This window comes from Myotis nattereri (genome assembly GCF_964212035.1).
Source record: "Myotis nattereri genome assembly, chromosome: 15".
In the NCBI taxonomy this organism is placed as follows: Eukaryota; Metazoa; Chordata; class Mammalia; order Chiroptera; family Vespertilionidae; genus Myotis; species Myotis nattereri.
The window spans coordinates 48414023-48437448 of NC_138090.1; the positions used below are offsets into that span (position 1 = coordinate 48414023).

General features: G+C 48.8%; 2 protein-coding genes across 2 annotated transcripts; both read right to left on the bottom strand.

Moving 5' to 3' along the window:
- Window positions 1–208: 208 nt before the first annotated feature.
- On the bottom strand, window positions 209–12484 carry SULT2A1 (sulfotransferase family 2A member 1; the record flags this gene model as incomplete). The annotated part of the gene is made up of 6 exons (XM_081107342.1): window positions 209–321; window positions 3379–3559; window positions 4103–4197; window positions 8716–8842; window positions 11460–11668; window positions 12352–12484. 6 exons carry the CDS (start codon window positions 12482–12484, stop codon window positions 209–211), a joined length of 858 nt encoding a protein of 285 aa, XP_080963468.1.
- A 587-nt stretch (window positions 12485–13071) lies between these two features.
- Window positions 13072–21246, bottom strand: LOC308530647 (binder of sperm protein homolog 2-like; the record flags this gene model as incomplete). Its single annotated transcript, XM_081107344.1, has 5 exons — window positions 13072–13154; window positions 19824–19979; window positions 20742–20882; window positions 21108–21148; window positions 21194–21246. The coding sequence occupies 5 exons, from the start codon at window positions 21244–21246 to the stop codon at window positions 13072–13074; spliced, it is 474 nt and encodes a 157-aa protein (XP_080963470.1).
- Window positions 21247–23426: the final 2180 nt, after the last annotated feature.

Sequence of the window (23426 nt, forward strand, 5' to 3'; positions counted from 1 at the left end):
GGTTTATAGGTTGTCGCTCAACCACTGAGCCACACTGACTGGACTACCCTAGTCATTTTTAACAGTCACGTCGTCAAAGTTCAGAAAGCTGATGATTCAAAGCTCCAGGATGAAGTAACAGGTTTTATGCAATTGCCAGCAGTCATTCACATGTACACAGGCAGGAGGACAAATATTTATCTCCGTGAGCTCTAGACATCGTTGAGCACTATCCCCATGGGAACAGCTCTGGAGGGAGGCCCGCCATCTTCTCCTGGAATATCCTTTCGAAGACTTCAGCTTGGGCCACTGTGAAATGATTTTTCCAGTCTCCAGAAATGCCTGGCAAACATAGAATAGAGACTCATATCAGATGGAGGGGTAGGTCCCAAGGCCCCAAGACATCTCCTTCTCGGCCTATCCCTCTCTCCCCTTGACATGGAAATTGCAGCTGATATAGCAGAAAGGCCAGTGGTCATGGTGGGCCTTTGACTGCCTGCAGTCTTACCCATTTACACGGTCACCTCGTCTGGAAACTATTTCCTACCTTCTCCTCTCTCCCAGCCTACCATGTACACAATTCATCAGTGATACATGCAGCTCTGCGTTCTGATGCAGCTAGAAGCACGACACTTCTCACCACTTCTCTTGCTACCACCTTGGCCCCAGCCAACCTCATTTCTCACCTGGATTATTGTATTAGACTTCTAGTTAGTCTCTCTGTTTTGAGTCTGTCTCCTCTATAAGCTTTCCTCAGCACATCAGCTACCTAGATTCCTAGAGAAACAAGATGACCTGATTCCAGATCATGTCACTTCCTGCTCCACTTCTCCAAGGACTTGAGGTTTCACTCAGTGAGCGTGCTTATGGCTTCCACGGGGCTTCTGGTGATGTGGTCCCCTCTCAGTTCTCTGACTCCATCTCTTTTTTTAAAATATATATTTTTATTGATTTCAGAGAGGTAGATTTAGAAACATCAATGTGAGAAAGAATCATTGATCGGCTGCCTCCTGCATGCCCCCTACTGGGGATCAAGCCCACAACCTGGGCGTGTGCCCTTGACCAGAATTGAACCCAGGACCCTTCAGTCCACAGGCCGACGTTCTAGTCACTGAGCCAAACTGGCTAGGGCTGACTCCACCTCTTATGGCCATCTGCTTGCTTACTCAGCTCCATCATGTTGAGTCTTCTCATTCTGCCTTAAACATGCTAGGCATCCCCCTCCTCAGACTATTTGAAGCAAAAGATTTTGACATCAGAAGCCATGCTCTTAATTTATTATTATATTATTTTTATATCATATAAATTAATACTTTGATGTTATATTAATATCTTAACTAAATTAATAAATTGATTAAATTAATATACAACAGAATAATATATAATCATATGTAAGTTAGTAAAATATATTATATACTTATAGGCATAGAAATCATATAACAGAATGTCTAACAAATAATTGGTACTCTATAAACATCTGCTGTTACTCTTGCGTTCATCACCTTCATTACCAGAACAATTTTTATTATACTAGATTCTTATCCTCCGTATCACACCTGACTTTGAGTGAGCCAGATTGAGCACTTGAGGAACCAGAACCTCTGTAAATTCAATATGGCTACCCTGGATGCAGCATCAGATCGAGAGAATGTTTCTGTGCAGGTGAACCTGCGGAACCAAACATGTGGTCTGCTTCCCAAATACAATGGTATGGTCCTGGCCAGGTAGCTCAGTTGGTTAGAGCATTGTCCCAGTACGCCAAGGTATGGGTTGGATCCCTGGTCAAGGCACATACAAGAATCAAGCAATGGCCCTGGCCGGTGTGTCTCAGTTGGTTGGGCATCGTCCTGTGCACCAAAAGGTTGCCAGTTTGATTTCTGGTCAGGGCACATGTCTCCTTTATAAGCTGGGTTGGAGGCGTGGTCCCCAGTGGGTGCATGCGGGAGGCAGCCAATCAGTGTCTCTCTCTCTCTCTCTCTCTCTCTCTCTCTCTCTCTCTCCCCCCCCCCTCACCTGTCCTCTCTCTCTAAAAATCAATTTTAAAATCTTTTTAAAAACATCAACCAATGAATGCATAAATAAGTGGAAAAACAAATCAATGTTTCTCCCTCTCCCTTCCACTCTCTCTAAAAGCAATAAATAAACATTTTAAAAATTACAATGGGCCCTGAGAGGTGTGGCTCGGTCGGTTGGAGTGTTGACCCAAACACCAAAAGGTTTTGGACTCTATTTCCAGTCAGGACACATACGTAGGTTTTGGGTCCAATTCCCCAGTTGGGGCACATACCAAAGGCAACCAATCAGTATTCTCTCTCATATCATTGTTTCTCTCTCCCTTCTCCTCTCTCTAAAACAGCGGTTCTCAACCTGTAGGTCGCGACCCCTTTGGGGATCGAACGACCCTTTCACAGGGGTCGCCTAAGACTATCGGAAAACACATATATAATTACATATTGTTTTTGTGATTAATCACTATGCTTTAATTATGTTCAATTTGTAACAATGAAAATACATCCTGCAGTAGCAAAATTACAGTTATGAAGTAGCAATGAAAATAATTTTATGGTTGGGGGTCACCACAACATGAGGGTTGCAGCATTAGGAAGGTTGAGAACCATTGTAAGGATGGAGAATCAGCCTCTTTGTCTTGATGCTCTGACCTCCTGGCCCACTGGGGTGGTGGCCCCATGCCCTCTGCCCTGGGTGGTGGCCCCACCTATTCGAGGTCTTTTGAAGCATTTAATTTCTTTCTTCCATGGATCATCCTGGATATACTTGAACTATAGGGCTCTGGGGAAATGGGCTCCTCCTCTTCCATGCAGTGGAATACTTCACTAATCTTTAGCCCAAAGATATGAACATGATTAATCATTCCCCATAGGGTCTGATCGCAAGACAGGCTCTCAGCGAAGAGAAAAGTCTCTCCTCTCTTGTCTTTCTTCTCTCCAGTTGAGTCATTGTTTATACATTTCGTTGTTCAGAATCATTCTCTATGCTAACTCAGCCATGGGCTGGCACCATGACCAACCCCACTCCTGTCCTCACTTCCCAGGACAATCACAGCTGGCAGGTTGGCAGGTGTGGAGAATTCACCTGGGCACCACTAGCAGAGTGGATATCCCCCACACCAAATTCGTAGAAGGGAGAATCTGAATGACCTGCCTAACTCAGATGACCATTCCGGGTCTAACCAACTTCCTCCAGGTGTCTGCAGCCCACATCAGTACTCTGAAAAGAGACTCCCTGATAAGAGCATGTGAGAAGTTCTCTGGGTGATGAACAGTTAAGGTTGATAAGTTCAAACACTCCCTTAGTCCCAGCTGCTGGTGTCCTGCTGGAAGCACAAGAATGCCCTCTACATGCTCTGATACCTTCTGAAGTCGGACCATTTGCTTTTACCTTTTCTCATAAGTGACCCATTCTTATCCTCTATAAGCCAACCACGCAGGAGAGTGTAATTGGACATCTTGTTTTCTTTCATGACCTGGAAGGAGCTATGCTTGAGGAGTGAGTTCAGCTCTTCTGGTTCTAATTTCTTGCCCAGGAAGCGACAGATCTTCTGTACAACACTTCTTGTGTCCTAGAAGAAGAAAGAGCAAAAGAAAGGATATGAAAGATAAAGAGCATAGACAGGAGATGAGAAGGAGGGAATGAATGGCATAATGAGGAGCAGAAGGAGAAGGAGGAGGGAGAGGAAGTGAGGAGCAGCACAGAAATGAGAAGTGGTGAGTTGAACGTGACCAGGATGAAGAAAGGGGAGGAGGTGAAAAGAAAGAGCAAATGTCAAGGTTGTGGGTTCAGTCTCCAGTTGGGGTGCATGTGGGAGGCAACCAATCCATGTTTCTCTTTCTCCCCCTTCCTTTTTCTCTAAAACCAATGCAAACATTAAATAAAAAGGTATCAGAGGGAACAAAGAACACATGAAGAAGTAGAGCATGGCGCTTGGGGGTGCCAACCAGAAGTGGGGCGATGGAGACCAGGGAGCTTCTTTCACTCCCAATGACCCTTCACAAGGCTAAACTTCGACGGAGAAGGTGGACTAGAGACACAGAGGAGTGGATGGAAGCTAGAGGGAGTGACGATGGTGATGAGACTGTGTGCGAACCACAGGAGCAATAGTTACCTGTTTTAGCTCTTCATAACTCACTATCAAAACGTTCTCCTGCCCTCTCAAGGACATCCAGCCACGGGTGTGGTCAAACCACGATCCAAACGCCACTGTGCGGGGGAGGCAGAGAGAGCTGTGGGTTACAGACTGTGACAGCAGGGACCCACCTGTCACGTTCAGTCTTGTGGGCACACTTGCTCACACCATGCCTGGCACATAACTATTTGCTGAATGAATGAGTGCAGAGATGGGAAATTATTATCCAACATCAGGCATTCACCTTGTCTGAGCCTGGGTCATTGAGAGCAGGCTCTGTACCCAGTTTTCTTATTTAAAAAAATTTTTGGAATTGATTTGAGAGAGAGAGAGAGAGAGGAAAGGAGGGGGAGAGAGATCTGTTGCTCCACTTATTCGTGTACTCATTGGTTGATTCTTTTTTTTTTTTTTAATGTATTTTATTGATTTTTTTTACAGAGAGGAGGGAAGAGGGATAGAGAGTTAGAAACATCGATGAGAGAGAAAATCGGTCAGCTGCCTCTTGCACGCCCCTTACTGGGGATGTGCCCTCAACCAAGGTATATGCCCTTGACCAGAATCGAACCTGGGACCCTTCAGTCCGCAGGCCGACGCTCTATCCGCTGAGCCAAACCGGTTAGGGCGATTCTATTTTTTTTTTTATGTTTTTTTTATTGATATGAGAGAGAGAGGTAGAGAGAACATTGATTGGCTGCCTCCTGTACGCCCCCTACTGGGCATCAAGCCTGCAACCATGGCATGTGCCTTGACCTGGAATTGAACCAGCAACCTCTTGGTGCACAGACAACACTCAGCCAACTGAGCCACACTGGCCAGGACTCATTGGTTGATTCTTGTATGTGCCTGGACCAGGGATAGAACCCACAACTTTGGTGTATCAGGGGGATGCTCCAACCGAGTTACCAACCAAGGCTGTACCCAATTTCCAAGGGTCTCTAAGAAGACCTTGTCAGAGCCATACAAGAATGGTATTCTTGCTGCCCCAAATCTGTTCACCATTTAGAATTTTGGGTTGTCTTCTTGCTATCATTGTTGCTGTTGTACTTACTGTTCCTTTGGAAATTATCTGCCTTTTCTCTGGTTTAAGATTTTCTTTCCTTTTTCCCCACTGCAGCTTTCCTAGAGACCAGGTGAAGAATAATTTGTCATAATTCTTTGTGCGGCTTGGTGTGATTCTTCAACCTGAGACTTCATCGATGCAGGAAATTCTCAGGCACATCTCCTTGAAAACTGCCTTTCCCTGTATTTTATATTATCTTCCCAGGAGGTAAATCTTCTCACTCCATCCTCTATATTTTAACTATTTTATGCTTTTTAATGGCTGCCTACCATACCTAACCCCTTCTTGACCCCAAAGTGTACTGGGGAATTATCAGCTGAGAATTCTACTCAGTTAATCTATCACTTAAAAATGAGCGAAGCTCTGGCGGGTGTGGCTCAGTTGGTTGAGTGTCATCCCATGCACTGAGAGGGCACCGGTTCAGTTCCCCAGGTTGTGGGCTTGATCACTGGTTGGGGGATGCAAGAGGAAGCTGATCAATGTTACTCTCTCACATCGATGTTTCTCTACCTCTCTCTCCCTTTCCCTTCCTCCCTCTCTATAAAATCAATAATAAAAACATTTTTTAAAATCTTCAACAAAATATTATCAACTTGCATACAAGAGTATATTGAGAGAATTATACACTATGGGATGCACTGCTATTCAATATTGTCCCAGAGCCCGGGCCAATGAGGTAAAAGAGAAAAAGTAAAGACAATATATAGGTATTAGAAATTAAGATAATAGTCATTGCTTAAAGGTTACATTTATGCTTCCTAGAGAACCAAAGTTAGAATTAAGAATAGAGTTCATTCAGATTGGTGAATCCCCAATCAACATTTAAAATCAGTTACATCCCCCCCAAATCAGGCACAAACAACTGGAAAATCCTATATAATAAAAGGCTGGACGCCCTGCCTCGGAGCCTTGAGGGCCGCAATCGGGCACTTCCTTGGCCCCAGCTGGAGGGAAAAAAATAAATGCAAATCGACCACTCGCTATGATGCGCACTGACCACCAGGGGGCAGACGCTCAGTACAGGAGCTGCCCCCTGGTGGTCAGTCAGTGCGCTCCCACAGGGGAAGCACCTCTCAGCCAGAAGCCAGGCTCATGAGTGGCGAGTGCAGTGGCAGTGGTGGGAGCCTCTTCCCCCTCCGCAACAGTGCTAAGGATATTAGACTGGGGGCTTAGGCCTGCTCCCTGTGGGCTCCCAGACTGCGAGAGGGTGCAGGCTGGGCTGAGGGACCCCCCTATACACACACACACCTGAGTGCACAAATCTTGTGCGCCAGGCCTCTAGTGTAATATAAAGATGTCATGATCTAAGAAGAAATGAAATGCATCCAAAAAAGAATTGAGGCTCACTCTCCTCCACCCAGGAGCATTCCTGTGCCTTTCCCTTCCCCTCTCCCCTTCTTCTTCCCCCACAGGCCTGCATCTCCTAAGCTCTAAGGGTCCCCAGGAGACTTGCACCCAGGGCAGCAATGGGCTCCTCCCAGGCTAACCCCCTGAACCTGTCTCCAAGGCCTGTTTTCTCTGGCTTGCCCCATTGGGCTTCACTTGGCCTTTTTTTTCTGAAAGAGTAGCCTGCAGCAAAGCAGGAGATGGGGCTGAAGAGTTCAGCCAGGATCAGCTCAACAAGAAATATGACTGTGGATTTGCAACAGCATGGATGGAACTGGAGAGCATTATGCCAAGTGAAATAAGCCAGTCGGAGAAAGATCAATAGCACATGATCTCACTCATATGTGGGATATAATGATCAACATCATTTGATGAACAAGAATAGATCCAGAGACAAATGGCGGGCGGGGGGGCGGGGGCAGTTAGAGAGCAGCCAAAGGACTTGTATGCATGCATACTAGCATAACCAATGGACATAGACACTGGGGTGGTGGGGGCTTGCCCGGGGTGGGAATGGCTGGGGAAGGGGGCGGGGGGGGGTGGTCAATTGGGGGAAAAGGAGACATATGTAAAACTTTAGACAAAAAAGAGAGAGAAACACGACTGTGGGCTTTGAAAAGTGACCTTTATGCCGAGGGCAAACACTTCAGGGACTGTGTACTTGTCCACACGTAACAGGTGATTGCAACATAGCCTAGAAAGACTAAAGGGCATGTAGACGAGGACACCGCCACGTCTGTTACGTTAATCTAGGTGGGGAGTAATAGTGAAAGGGATCGCAAATAAATGCTCATTATTTAGGAAGGCGTATCAGCTGCGTGCTGTGTAGCAAGCACCACTGGAGGACCTGGGGTCAAGAACGAACAACCCCAAGAGCTCACATTTCAGTCGGGGAGACAGGCGGAATAAACAGAGTCAGAATACATACTCATCGGTGATGAGTACTAAGGGGGAGGGGAATACTACTATAGAGATGAGGAGGGGGGCTATTTTATATTGTGTTGAAAAGGGAGATTTCTCTAAATATGGAGGCATTTTAGCAGAGACCAGGATGAAGACATTACTCAAGGTTGTGGGATTTGGGTAAAGGAAAGAGGTGGGGGGCCTGGGGAAGTGGAGCGGAAAAAAGGTGAGACTTGGGGACCTCAGACTCATGCCCTTGGATGAGGGATGGTTCTATCCTATATAATAAAAGGCTAATATGCAAATCGACCGAACAACAGAATAACCGGTTGCTATGATGCACACTGACCACCATGAGGCAGACACTCAACGCAGGAGCTGCCCCCTGGTGGTCAGTGCGCTCCCACAGGGCTCAAGGCTGGCGAGTGCAGCGGTGGTGGCGGGAGCCTCTCCTGCCTCTGCAGCAGCGCTAAGGATGTCCAATGTCCAACTGATGGCTTAGGACATCCTCCAAGGGCTTCCAGATTGCAAGAGGGCAAAGGCCTGGCTGAGGGACCTGCCCCCAAGTGCACGAATTTCGTGCAGTGGGCCTCTAGTTTATTTAATGAGATAAATACGCAGTAGGAGCCATTGGGGGCAATGCGTTCCATCTTGGACATATTGAATTCGAGGTTCCTGTGGTTCTCCAGGTAGATGTCCGTAGGCTTTAAAGAAACAGGTCTGAAGCCAGGGAGACATGTCACTGCTGAACTATGGGGCTCATCATATAGTTTTGGGGGAAAGTGAAAAATTTCAATGATCTGAGAAAGCCTAGAGTCTCTGCGAAATGAAAAGGATGGAGATCCGAGGGTGACACATACACCTTTGCGACCAAAAGGACAAGAGGATAAAGGGAGCTTGGTAAGGATGCATCTGGAAAAACAGTGGCAAGTCAGGCTTGTGTTGTTCAGCAGCCCAATGAAAAGCTGACCCTTAGAAAGCCACACGTGGGAAGAGAGAGGAGAAGAAGCTGAGTGCTCCGTGTTAGTATCAGGCAGCTGGGGTGTGGGGAGGGGCAAGCTGAAAGGCCGGCTGGGGTTCTGATCGGAGAGAGGCCGTGGAATTGGAAGCCTTGGGTTCCAATGGTGATGCGCCCTGTCCCCCGGGGGAGTGGGATGTGGAGCAGCAGGTGGGCTATGTGATGGGGTCTGACAAAGGACCCTGACAAACCCCCAGCTGCCATATTTTACAGATTTTCACTCACCGTGTCCTTGGGTGAACCACTCGAAATACTGTTCCAGGGACTCTGGTCTCTTCACAAACTTGGAAATAATCCAGAAAAAGTAACCAGACACGAGAATATCTCTGGGATTTCGGATGAGATAAATCACCTGGAAGACAAAAGTGGGACGATGGAAGTTTCCCATCCTTCCTCATCTTCACAAAAACAGAGAACAAAAAGCCAGTTCCTAGGAAATGCCGATTAAATGTCAATGGGTTCTTTATTCTATTTTTTTGCTAATCCTCACTTGAGGTTGTTTTTCCATTGATTTTTAGAAAGAGTGGGAGGGAAGGGAAGAGACAGAAAGAGAGAAACGTTGAGGTGTGAGAGTCACGTCAATTGGTTGCCTCCCACACATGCCCCGACCAAGGACAGGGATCAAGCCTGCAACGGAGGTACATGCCCTTGACTGGAATTAAATCTGCAACCCTTCAGTGATTGGCTCTAACCACTGAGCAAACTAGCTAAGGCTCAATGGGTTCTTTTAAAAAATATATTTTTATTGTTTCCAGATAGGAAGGGAGAGGGAGATATAGAGACATTAATGATGAGAGAGAATCATTGATCAGCTGCCTCCTGCATGCCCCCTACTGGGGACCGAGCCTGCAATCTGGGCATGTGCCCTGACCAGGAATCAAACTGTGACCTCCTGGTTCATAGGTCGACTGACGCTCAATCACTGAGCCACACTGGCTAAGGCTCAATGGATTCTTTTAATAAGTTAGCTATTGCATTCGTTAGTCAAATACATATTTTAAAGTTCCCGGGATAATATCAAGAATATAACAATGGAAAAAGAAAGCATCGTCCCTTCCTTCGGGGACATTATGTCTACGCACATTGGGAAGCAACCAGAGGCTTTGGAAGGTGAGCGGGATTATATTTACTTTCTATAGTTTAAAGATTACTAATAGGAGGGAGGACTAAGAAATCATGCTACATTCACCAATACTCAGCAGACGTTTGTATGGTCTAAGTGTATGTAAGTGACGTTGGAGGATGAGCAAACGAATCTATAGAGTTAGAGTCAGCGGGTGGTCGCCGCTGTGGGTGAGCATTGACTGGGAAGCGCGTGAGGGAATTTTGGGGGGGAGTAAAATGCCACATCTGGATCTGAGAGGCAGTTACGCAGCTGTGTGCATAGGCAAGGATTCAACAAGCTGATACTCCAGGTTGGCACACAGACAGGCACACAGGTGCAAGAATCCGGATTCAGCACCAACTTTCTTTGTGACGTGATTCCAGGCCCCAGCTCTCTCTAGGCCTCAGCTTCCCCACACGGGGATTTAACAAACACCGAGAAATCACAATATGAATATGCTTAACACCATTTATAATAATAGGTGTGTCATAAACAAGCTTGAGAAGTGACAAGTTAAAAAGAAAAAAAACACTTTATTTTCTTTCTCCAATTGCCTATTGAAGGACACTTGGGTTGCTCCATGTCTTGACTATTCTATATAATAAAAGGCTAATATGCAAATCAAGCAAACGGCGGAACGACCGGTTGCTATGATGCGCACTGACCACCAGGTGGCAGACAGTCAACGCAGGAGCTGCCCCCTGGTGATCAGTGTGCTCCCACAGGGGGAGTGCCTCTCAGCCAGAAGCCAGGTTCACCGCTGGCGAGGGCAGCGGCGGTGGCAGGAGCCTCTCCTGCCTCCGCGGCAGCCCAAAGGATGTCCTAAGCTGGTAGTCAGACATCCGCTGAAGGCTTCCAGACTGCGAGAGGGTGCAGGCCGGGCTGAAGGACCCTGCCCCTGAGTGCACGATTTCATGCACTGGGTCTCTAGTTGTAAATAATGCTGCAATGAACACAGGGATACATGTGCCTTTTCAAATTAGTGTTTTAGATTTCTTTGAGGATGTAAAGTAGAGCAAAGGGAATATAGTCAGTGATATTGTGGTAATATGTCTGGTGCCAGGTGGGTACTAGACTTATTGGGGACCACTGCATAAGTTATACAAATGTCTAACCATTATGCTGTGCACCTGAAACTATTGACTAGCAACTGTAATTGAAAAATTAAAAATTAAAGAAAAAAAGCTTCATGGTGCTGTCACACATTGTGAACTCTCCGAGAGAAGAGAACATTATTCTGAGCTTCGCCATCGAATTTAAGCATTAAACGTATTTTTAAGTCACAAACCAATGAGCACCTTCCAGGAAGGGGTGTTTCTAAAAGTCATCTGAGCTATGCCAGGTCCTGGATTTCCACATCCCTTCTGGGGATCATCGGTTAGCCCATGAGAGATTCGTGTGGCTGCTACACCCAATAGACAGCTAGACATAGGAAGACAGAGCGGTTAGTAAAACCATCATGATGCCCGAGCATTCAACCCAGACTTAGCCTTGAATTATGAATTTCCTGCCTCTCTAGCAGCCGAACTCAGTGTCTGCTGCTTCTACCTGAGTGGCAGGAGGCAGTTTTTTAATTAAGATCGGCTAATTATTTTTTAGAGCGACAAAAGGGGGAGTCGTCTAGTATGGAACACAGTTATAAATTCCGCTGGGGTTTAAAACGTGGTTTTCTGAGATCCTGGCATCACCATTTCGCTTTGCCTCTGGTTTACCTCTGGCGCAAGTATGGACCGTGGCCTCGCCAAATGCGCACTCTCGGCCCCACCCCAGACCTACTGGGTGGCATGGCCACTCCGCCAGGTCTCCAGGCACGTGGGAGGTGGAAAAGCAGGAATCAAACATAGCTCGACCATTGTGCACTGACCTTGGTCTTGGACTTGAAGATAGACTTGGGGAAGAGGTGGATGGGGACATGGGAGGTGATGAGGCGTGGGCCTTCCTTATCCTTTAGGATTTGATACCCATGCGTGTTCTCTACCCAGGGAGAGCGTTCCCAGATAGGCACAGATTGGACCCACGTGGGGTCTCCCTTGGAGTATATCAGGCAGAGGATTTCAACCAACCAGTTAGTTCCTGGATAAAGAAGGAAAAAGGATGGTCACTCATTCTTACAATCTGACTTTTAAAAACAGTGTGATAAACTGCACCTTCTTAACCACTTTCTGTTTTAAAATTTTATTTATTGATTGAATTTAGAGAGAAGAAGAAAAAGGAGAAGGAGAAAGAAGGAGAAAGAGAAGGAGGAGGAGGAGGAGGAGGAGGAGGAGGAGGAGGAGGAGGAGAGAGAGAAACATTGATGTGAGAGAGTTGTCTCTGGCACTTGCTCCAACTGGGGCCAGGATCAAACCTGCAACCAAGATACGTGCCCTTGACCAGGAATCAAACCTGAGACCCTTCGGTGCTTGAGCTGATGCTCTCACCACTGAGCAACACCAGCCAGGGCCCCTTTCCTTCTATTTTTTCTGTAAGGACGTCACTGTTCATCGCCTCCACTTCTGCATGCAAGCACCCAAATCCGCTCTAGGATGTGCTCCTATGGGTTCCCCTAAGGCCTTCCATGACCCCCTCCAAACACTCATCTTCCTGTGTAACAGCCTGGCCACCTCCTCCTCTCTGGATATCGTTGGCATCCGGGCAGAGCTCTATGCCCCCACAGCCATGTCATTGGCTGGCAAAGAGAAAGCTCTCCATGCCCTTAGTGAACGGCGGAGGGACATAGGCCCAGCCAGCCTCGGTGTCTGGTCCGGCTTCCTTACCTGATTTGGGGAAAGACACTGTTAAGACATCTTCATCCTTAAACACGAAATCCTGCATTGCTCTCAGGTGTTCAGGGGTGCAGTCCACCACAGGGAAAGGGATCCCTTCAAACCACACATACCCATCTGACATCACCGCGAGCTCTCTGTAGCTGCTGTGAGAGCGCCAGCCGTAGCCACCCGCGGTGGCAGCTGTCGCCAGATCCCCTTTTATAGCAAAGACAGAGCAATCATTAACCGCTCCAGTGTGTGGAGGTGCTGCCTGCTGCCAGAGAGAAGTAGATATCGTAACGAATAGATGACCACACGGTTGAGGATATTGAGCAACCGTGAAGTCATTCGGAGCACACTATTGGGTAATCTGAGTTTGAATTCTTGGGAGAGAACCAGGAATGCAACAACGAGAGCTCAGGGGATGTAGAAACATGGGTGGATTACAAATGTGTTGAGCTCAATTGGTTGGAGCTGTAGTGTGTGGGCTCCTGACTTCGTGCGGGAAAGGTTTCACGACAGGAGCTCAGGTGGTTGTGAGGGTACATTTCCTAAATAAAGCCGGGACTGTGACACAAGGAAGGGCCAAGGGTGGGAGCAAGGGGAGAGCCTGGAGGGGGCTGCTTTGGCTCTAGAAACTTCACGGGAAAGAAGGGAGCCACGGTGGGTGGGGCGGCTGTCAGCTCGGAGAGTCAGAGAAAAGGGAGCTTTGGGGACAGGTTCAGGGGATTAACCCAGGATGCGCTGCTGCCGCCCATTGCTCTCCTGGTTGCAAGGCCCGTGGGGTCCCTTAGAGTTGAGGAGATGCGTGCCTGTGAGGGAAGGAGAGGAGAAGGGAAAGTGAGGGTGTGCTCAAAGGAGGGCACAGGGGAGTCCCAGGGGAAGATCTCTCTGGTTCTTAACTCAGGCTCAGCTGCCCTCACTCACCCTTGCAGACTCCTCCAGCCCCACCACTCACCCCTCCACAACACCTACTCTCAATCCAGGAGCAAAATCCTGCTTCAATTCATGTTCCCTCTTGCCTCAAAACCACCCCCTCTCCTCTTCCTTCTCTGGAAGGCTCCTCCCCGAGACTGCTCTCCCTCACGAACTTACTGGGCCTTCAGACCTCATGGTAGACACCACCTCTCACCATGAGCCTTCCCACATCCCGCTGACTGGTGAGGGGGGCTGCCTTTGGGCTCCCCAAATCCTCTCCTGCCCCAGCAGCACTTAGGACACTGTGTTTTCCCTGCCTGAGGCTCGCTCTCCTCGCCCCGAGTAGCTGTGAGCTCTGAGAGCCATGGCTGTCTACCACCAAGCGTCCCACACGTGGATCAGCAGAGAGAGAACAAAATAGATCTTTTTGGTTTAATGACTGAAATCGGAAGGAAAGAGGAGGAAAAGAGGAGGAAAATCGATGCATGTAACCCTTTGTCTCTATCTCCCTGCTACGTGACCATGTAAAAGTGGGCCTGCTTCCCGCCCCTGCACAGACTCCTTCCCCGAATCTTCTCACCTCAGTTCATGGATTCTGTAGCCTTAGAGTAGCTCAGGCTAAAACCCTTGGGCTTGTTCATGACTCCTCTCATTCTCTGTTGCTTCATGTCCACCAGCAGCAAATCCTGTGAGTTTGATATTCGGAACATCTCCGTGGTCCCCTCACTTCTCCTCACCCACCGCTGCCATCCTGGCCACCCCATCATCTCTTGATGGGTCATTGTGCTCGGTCACCACCAGAGGGCGCCTTGCAGCCTCCAATGGCTGGAGTTTACTTAGCCACAAGCCCAGCAGCTGTCCCCCGAAATCCACTCCCAGCGCTCCTCCCCACCCCCCGTGGGCTGCGCCCTGCCAATGCCTGAGTGCGCTGGGGAGACTGAGGCAGGCCCCTTCCTGGGAGACGCGGGACTTCTGACAGCCTCGGCAATGTCCCTTAGACCACGTGGTGGTCCACACACTTCCACCCTCTCTCTTCCTCTCTCTCCCTAGGGGTCTCAGCCCATGGCTCTCCCAGCCTTCCCGGTTCCTTCTCTACTGTTCTCACAGGAGCGTCTCCCCTAAAAAAAGTCCTTGGTGTATAATCCCATTTAACCCCACCTCGGCGTCTGCCTCTCCAAGGACCCGGACTAGCACTCTCTCTACAGCCTCCTCCCTCTCCCCTGCTTCCACTCTGTAGACAAGGTCCAGGGGACCGTGAAACTTGTCTAGTCCTATCGCTCCTCTGCCCAGAGCCTCTGTGGCTCCCGGCACCTCATCATGGCCCCCAGGGCCCTACGCGCTGCCCCAGCCTGTCACCTCCAACCTCTCTGTTCCACTCCCCCCTGATGCACCTCCCTGGGCACTTGGCCTCCTCGGGCCTCTGACATGCCAAGCTCAGTCTGCTCCCTGCCCCGGGACTCTTCCCTTTGCCGCCTGCACGGCTCATGCCCTGCCTCCCTCTGTCTACGCACAAATGCCACCTCCTCAGGGAGGCCTCCCCTGACCACCCCAGCTAAGACTGCACACCTTCCCCTCCCGCCTCCCTGTCCCTCTCACTGCCTCACGGTTCCCCTTCGCCTGGGCCCCATTGTCACACCGTGTGTCTCCCTTGCTTAGCTGCTAAGTCTGTCTCCCCCACCCGAGCGTAAGGTCCATGAGGACAGGCGCTTGGTCTTGCCGGAGCCCGGATGTGCCTGGCACAGAGCAGGTGTCCATCACTGTGAGTGAATGGAGAGAGGAAGGACGAAAAGCGAGGGAGGGAGGAGGGGAGAAGGTCCAGGCTCGGGGTCACTCACAGCTGATGGCCAGCCTGAGGGGGTCACTTCGGGCCCAGGTGCCCCAGGTTCAGACCGCACACTCTGAGGGCCCCGTGTTGACCTCCAGAGGTCACAGATGACCAGGGATCTGTTGTTAGTGACTGCACAGGTGCTTGCTGGGCAGGAGGGGCTGCGGCTCCGTAACCACTGGACTCCAGCCCCCTCCTGGTTGGCTGGTAGGTCAGGGCCAGGGCTTGGTCAGCCCCTCGGGAATCACATGTATTTAACCCCTTTTCATCACCCACAGCCGGGGAAAGAGGAGAGCGCAACAGAGGAGGGGAAGGTGCAGGGGCCCTTCCCAGGCTCCTGCCCAGGCGGGGCCCTCAGGGCTTTCCAAGGATGTAAGTGTCGTGTTGTGGTGTGTGTGTGTGTGTGTGTGTGTGTGTGTGTGTGTGTGCTTTGCATATGGCTGCATTGTGTGGCTGGTACGTGCAAGTCTTTTGTGCATGAGCGTGAGCTGTGTGATGATGACGTGAACATATTATGGATTTTGTGTGTATAGAGTGTGTGGATGTGTTTTGTGTATGTGAGGTGTGTCTGTTGTATATGTGTGTGTTGTGCGTATATGTCCTGCAACTGTGAGGTGTGGCTGTTGTACATACGCATGTGTGTGGGTGTGTACTGTCATATATTTTTTCTGTACATGAGTGTATGTTGTCTGTGGTATTGTATGTGTTATGCATATGGCTGTGTGTGTAGTCTGTGGACACACTGGATGTGTGTCTTCTTGTGTGTCAGTTGTGTATGGACAACATGTGGTGTTTTCTGTGTTGTATGTGAAAATCTTGAGTGTCTGTAATGTGTGTGTTGTATGTTATCTACAGGGTGGGCAAAAGTAGGTTTACAGTTGTGAGTCCATGAAACAGAGTTTATTCTAGTGTTATCATTTTATTTATTTCCTAGAGGCCCGGTGCACGGAATCCATGCACTCAGGGCACGGGGGAGTCCCTCAACCTGGCCTGTGCCCTCTCACAGTACAGGAGCCCCACGATCGATTGCTTCCAAGAGGGAAGCTCCGCCCACCTGCTGCAGCACCACCACAGGATAGCCTGGGCCTCCCTCTTTGGGGCGGTCATGGAGCCCCTCAATTGATCAATCACCCAGATGGCCTGTGGCCTGGGCCTCCCTCTGCAGGGTGATCATGGGGCGATGGCCAGGCCCCCAACCAATCGCATTGCACCTGCCTTGGCTGGCTTGGCGCCAGTGGGTGTCATAGCATGGTTGTCTGGAAGGCCATCAGGATGGTCGTCCTGCTGTTTGGTCATTTGGTCAATTTGCATATTACTCTTTTTATTAGTATAGATTCTTTTTTTAATCCTCACCCAAAGGTATTGGTTTTTTGGAGAGAGGGAGGGAAGGGAAGGAGGAGGAGGAGGAGAGAGAGAGAGAGAGAGAGAGAGAGAGAGAGAGAGAGAGAGAGAGAGAGAGACATCGGTTGGTTGCCTCCCACATGTGCCCCTATTGGCCCGACATTGAACCTGCAACCTAGCTATGTGCCCTGACTGGGAATCAAACCCACAACCTTGGCATATCGGGACAATGCTCTAACCAACTGCTCTACCCAGCCAGGGCGTGATGAGAACCTTTTGGAAGTAAAGGTGATGTTCGCACAACTTTGCAACTGTCCTCAGTGCCACTGCATTGCTATCTTTAAAGCAGTTCATTGTACGTCGTGAACTTTACCTCCAATAATTAAAAGGGTACATTAAACTTAATTAAACATTTCAAGAATTGTGTGAGGGGAAGCTGGAGTTTCTCTGAGAAGTTAACTTGCCAAAGCCGATACTGCCAGCGATTCCTCAGGACCTTGATTTGAATGCAAGTTCTTCCCCACCAACGCCCTGCTGGTCCCCCGCCCCCAGGGCCAGGAAGGCACTGGTTACCACCGAGCTTCAGCTGTGCCTGGTTTCAGAGAGGGAGTCATCCACGTGGGAGAGGGATCAAATCTTTATTGGTCAGAATGATCCGGGAGAAGATCCATTTTGAGAGGCAGCTGGTGAATCCTATAACTTCTGTCCATTCGTGAACACCGAGACTTACTATGAACTGTGGAAGAAAAGCAGAGGTGAGGGTCAGGATCCGTCTCCATCTCCCAGGATAACCTCTCCCCAGTGGGAGATCTGGTCTACCCCCAAGAACTAACATGGGCACGTGGAATGGGGGAAGGTGGAAGGGCGTTAGAGGTCAGTGGCCAAAGGATAGGTGGAAGTATTTCTCTCTCACTCTCAAGCACAGTATGCCATTATTGAGTATTTCAGTCCTTGGTTATTTTGTAAAATATATTTTTACTGATTTCAGAGAGGATGGGAGCTGGAGAGAGAGATAGAAACATCAATGATGAGAAAGACTCATTGATCGGCTGCCTCCTGCATGCCCCCTACTGGGGATCGAGCCCGTAACCCTGACTGGTAATTGAACCGTGAACTCCTGGTTCATAGGTCGATGCTCAACCACTGAGCCACGTTGGCCAGGCTACTTGATTATTTTAATTGATTACATTAACATAAGCTATGTAGTCCATACTTGGAGCAAATTTATTAAATTGATGATTTTCAGTGTTAAGGAAGTTTTTAAAAATGGGCAGATTCATATGTTTCCTGAGGATAATTTAGAATTAAAAAGTTTAACACACACACACACTTAACATGTACGCATCCACTGACCCAGTGACTTCACTCAGATAATCTGATAATACCACAAAAACACCCTCACACACTTACTCAAAAATCAATGTAGAAGGTATCCATTTGGTCAAGGTCATAGCAAAATATTAAAAGCCATCCAAATATGCTTTACTTGGGGAAGAGTATATCCATATTTCGAAGTTTTAGGAAAGCATGCAGAAAGGTGGTGTAGATTTATGTCCTCACGTGGAAAATTCTCCATCATGAAAATCAAGCCACAGGGCAAAGGGGATTGGGCCTAAACTGGCAGTTGGACATCCCTCTCACAATCCCATCTGAGACCGCTGGCTCCTAACTGCTCACCTGCCTGCCTGCATGATCACCCCTAACTGCCCTCCCCTGCTGGCCTGATCGCCCCTAACTGCCTCTGCCTCGGCCCCCAGTCACCATGGCTTTGTCTGGAAGAAAGGGAGGATGACCAGAAGATGTCCGGTAGACCTGGTCTAATTAGCATATTATTCTTTTATTAGTATAGATGGCTGTACTAACTTTTTTGGTCACTGTGATGGCCATCGTCTTACATACATATTTGTGCAGTTGTCCAAGGTTTTCTATGGTATATATCATAGAACGGAAATAGCTGGGTGGAGGGAAAGGATGTTTATGGACAAAGAGAGTGAAGGTCACCCAAATCCTGCTCACCTGCAGCAGGTACAGAGGCTCTGTGTTCTGTTCTAGTGCGTTAGTTTCAGGGAAGGCTCCGTCCTGCGTCCACTCATCCCTTCCAAGCCCCGACTATGAGCACTTTCCCATATATCACCTTCTTCTAATTAATATTAAGTTTAATTTTATATGGCCATGCACTCCATCTTAAATCTCTTTCTATTGCCCAGCCAGCATGGCTCAGTGGTTGAGTGTTGACCTATGAACCAGAAGGTCACGGTTCGATTCCTGGTCACACAGACAAAGCCACGGTGACTGGGGGCCGAGGCAGAGGCAGTTAGGGGCGATCAGGCCAGCAGGGGAGGGCAGTTAGGGGTGATCACGCAGGCAGGCAGGTGAGCAGTTAGGAGCCAGCGGTCCCAGATGGGATTGCGAGAGGGATGTCCCCTGCCAGTTTAGGCCCAGGTTGCAAGCTCAGCCCCTGGTGTGGGATGTGCAGGAGGCAGCCGATCCATGATTCTCTCTCATCATTGATGTTCTATCTCTCTCTCCCTCTCCCTTCCTCTTTAAAGTCAATAAAAAAAATATATTAAATATAATAAATCTCTTTATTTAAAAAAATTGGGAAAGTAAGGGGGAGGGGGGAAAAGGGAGAGAGAAAAGGGAAAATGCAAGGGTGAGGGGCAATGTGTGGGGTCAAGGACAGATCATTCAAATCAGGGGCCAGCAAACTGGAGCCCAGAGGCCAAATGCAACCCACACCCCATCCGTTTTTATATGGCCCATGAAATAATGGTTTTCTCATTTTCAAATGGTGGACAAAAACAGAAATCAAAAGACAAGAAATACTTTGTAATACCTGAAAAAACATGAGATTTAAATGTCAGGGTCTGTTGATAGTTTTATTGGCACACAGTCATGTTTATTTGTTTTCTTTCTGTTTTTTTTTGGTTAATCCTCACTGGAGGCTATTTTTTTCCATTGATTTTGGGGCGTAGAAGGGAGTGGGGAAAGGGAAAGAGGAGAGAGAGAAACACTGAATGAGAGACGCATATCGATGGGTTGCCTCCTGCAGGGAACCTGCAACCCAGGTACGTGCCCTTGACCGGACTTGAACCCAAGACCCTTCGGCCAACACTCTAACCACGGAGCCCTCCGGCCAGGGTTTTTTGTTGCTGTTGTTTTTGTTTGTTTGTTTGTGCCACAAGGCAGAGCTGAGTATGTGAGAGACCATACAGCCTTCGAAGCCAGAGTGACTCACTATTGGGCCCTTCCAGAAACGTTTGCTGACCCCTGGCCTGAGCCATCAGCAGATCATCTAGACCTCAACTTCCCTCTCCACCAATCCAGAGGGTTCCCCACTTTCAGAGATGTCTATGACCCCCCCCCCCCACACACACACACACCATCCTTCCCCAGCCAACGTACTTGTAAGGAGAACACTGCTTCCATTTGCCATCCACGTCGTAATTACCGGTCAGCGAGCACCACGTCCGATTAAAAATGTAGCCTGCCTTGGTGCACGTCTGAAAGAGCCTGCTCCTGAAGCGGAAAGGGAAGGTGCACATGGGGGGGTCTGCCGAGAGAGGGGGAAGCAGGAGGAGAAACATGAACATAGAGAGTCTCCAGGTTGCCTGGACCAGTGCTCAGTGGTTAGAGCCTGCGGACCAAAGGCTCACGGGTTCGATTCCTGATCAAGGGCACAGACCTCGGTTCCAGGCTGTGGGCGGGAGGCAACCCACGGATGTGTGTCTCTCACATCAATGTTTCTCTCTCTCCCCCGCCCCCTCTCCCCTCCACTTTCTCTTAAAAAAAAACAACAACAAAAAATCAATGGAAAGCCCTAGCTGGTTTGGTTCAGAGGATAGAGCATCAGCCTGTGGACTGAAGGGTCCAGGGTTTGATTCCAGTCCAGGGCGCATGCCCGGGTTGCAGAATCGATCCCCAGTAGGGGGCATGCAGGAGGCAGCTGATCAGTGAGTCTCTCTCATCATTGATGTTACTATCTCTCTCTCCCTCTCCCTGAAATCAATAAAAAAAAAAAAATTTTTTTTTTAAAAAAAACACGTGTTTCTCTTTTTAACAAATCAATGGAAAAAAATATCCTCGGGTGCGGATTAAGAAATAATAATAATAAAAGGAAGCCGTGTGGCTGACCATTGTGAGACTAACAGCGCCGGGTTCCTCTCCCGCACCCACTGCTCTCCAAGTGGTGAGAGCAAGCAGAGAAGCCAGGATCCGACCCCATTGTATCCAACACCCCAGATCGCGAAGCCCGCTGCCTTCCATCGCCTCTTGGACCCCAGGCATCGCGACAGCCGCCGCGAGGGACACTCACCATTGGCCGTGCAGTAGCGCCACCTGCCGTGGAACCTGTCGTCCAGGGAGCACCAGGCATAATCGCTGTGCACGGAGATGCAGCTGTAGTACGTCAGGTCATCGTACGTAAACGGGAAGACGCAGGGAGCGTTGAAATATTCTGGGACAGAGGGGGACATGGTCAACGGGTCCCGCTTCCGAGAGGAGTGGCCGTTCCGCTGCCCCCCATCCACGTGGCCAGGCCCTGGCGCCCTCCCGTGTGCGCGCCACAGAACGCACGTGGGTCAGAGGCGGCCTGACCTCATCCCGCAGCGGGGAGCCGCCTGGAGCAGGTGGCTTCCGTCGCAGGCAAGCCCCCCCGGAGACTGGACACCCGTCTGCGAACCTGAAATGCTGGTCTTTCCTATGGTCCCCTTGCGCCCTCTCCTAGGAAAAGCGATCTCTCCGCCTCCGGAAGGCGGCTGCCCCTACGCTTCGCTCAGGGTGACTCGCTTCCCTGCGCGCCATTGGTCACCAGCGAGCATTGCGCCTTTGCCGTGACCCCGGCAGTAAGTTATTCCTGGATACTCCCAACCTCTCCTCCCATCGTTCTTCGCGAGAATGTTCTTTCTGAAGGTTCAACCTGACCTTGCCAGCGACTTATTGCTCTAAAGGCAAGAATTGGCATTGAAATGGCTAGGATTCCCTCTTGATCTGGTTCCCCAAACACCTCCAGCCTCACCTTGACTACCTGTGACCCGCTCTGGGAGCGGGCAAGGCCACGCCCCTTCCTGCTCCTATTCAGCCTGTAGGTGAATCTCCATGCAACCTCCTTGAACGTCCACACTATGCTAGATCCACTTGTACTGAACTTGCGTCTTGGTGCCCCTTTTTTTCCATTTATTTGACGTGTAGTGACCTGTTCAGAGTCTTTCTCCTTTGTCAGGAATGGCCACAGGTTTCCTGTTCAACGCTAGACCCATATTATCAACTGATAGGAGCTGGCACAGAACAGAAACTTAATAAGTATTGGTTGATCTTTCATAATAAGCCTGAAATGATTTTGATGCAAGATTCGTTTTTAAAATGAATAAAAGTCAGAACTTTTATTATTTTACTATTTAATTATATTGTTATGTTTATCATTTAATATTTAAAACCAGAGGCCCAGTGCACCAAATTCATGCACTGGGGGGTGGAGGGAGTCCCTCAGCCCAGTCTGCATCCTCTCACAGTCCAGGACTCCTCGGGGGATGGCTGCCTGCCAGCTTAGGCTCAATATCCCTGGGGATCAGGCCTAAGCCGGCAGTCGGCCATCCCTCTCACAATCCGGGATCCCTCCCTCCTTACCACTTGGCTTGCTGCTCCTTAGCGCTACCATGGAGGCGGGAGAGGCTCCTACCACTGCTGCTGCACTCACCAGCCATGAGCCCCGCTTCTAGCTGAGCAGCCGCTCCCCCTCTGGGAGCACACTGACCACCAGGGGGCAGCTCCTGCAATGAGCGTCTGCCTCTGTTGGTCAGTGAGCATCATAGAGACCAGTCGTTCCACCCTAACAGTCGCTTAAGCTTTTATTATATAGATTATTATAACAATTTTATTAGAATTACTTATTACCATGTTCATGATTAATGGACTATTATTCGTATAAGAAGCTATGTTATAGCTTGCCCTGTGCTGTGGGACATAGTGCTGTGCATGATTTACAAACGCCAGCGTTTAATGATTTCTTTACTTCAGTCCAATGACTTGGGTCCTGTCATTGGGCTCCTCCCCAGGCCCACTCTGGTCCTCAGCCTGTGTTCTCTGCAGACAGAGCAACCCTGCTGTCCGCTGCTCTGAAAATAGCGTCCTTCAGACGCCAAAAGCAAGAGAGCTGAAGGGCTACGGTTCCCCACCTTATACTCTAGGCCCGTGGTTGGCAAACTCATTAGTCAACAGAGCCAAATATCAACAGTACAACGATTGAAATTTCTTTTGAGAGCCAAATTTTTTAAACTTAAACTATATAGATAGATACATTGTTATTAACTTAATTAGGGTACTCCTAAGGCTTAGGAAGGGCCACACTATGGGGCCAAAGAGCCGCATGTGGCTCTCAAGCTGAATTTTGCCAACCACGGCTCTAAGCCATGTTGGCCAAACCCCCAAACAAGTAATTGCTGATTGAAATAGTTTTAGAAACCAACCACCATATCTGTAACCCTTTCACTGGCTTGACTACCCCCATACAGTGTTCCCACATCTGCATTTCTCTCCTAAAACTCTCAACTTCATGAGAGCTACAGGTTACAACTGAGCACCAGCTGTCTACATGCGCATATGGCTCCTCTCTTCCAAGAATGGAGACACTGAGGCATAGTTATCTACAGTGGATCCATATGAGCTCCATGGTTAACTTTTTAACTTAAAAACAAAAAAAAACAAAAAAAAAAAAACAGATACTAAAGGTCACATGCATCTGAAATGTCCAGAAAAGACCAAGTTAAAGAGAAAGCAGATTTGTGGTTGGTGGGAATGGGAGTAGGGGTGACAGGAAATGAACACAGGGTTCTTCTGGGTCGGGGGGGAGGATATTCTAGAGTTGAATCGAGGTGATGTTTACACCACTCTGAGCATTTATTAAAAATCAGTAAATGGTATATTAAAATGGGTGAATATTATGGTGTGTGGGTTATACCTCTACATAGAATAGGTTGTTAAAAGTAACAACCAAACAAACAAC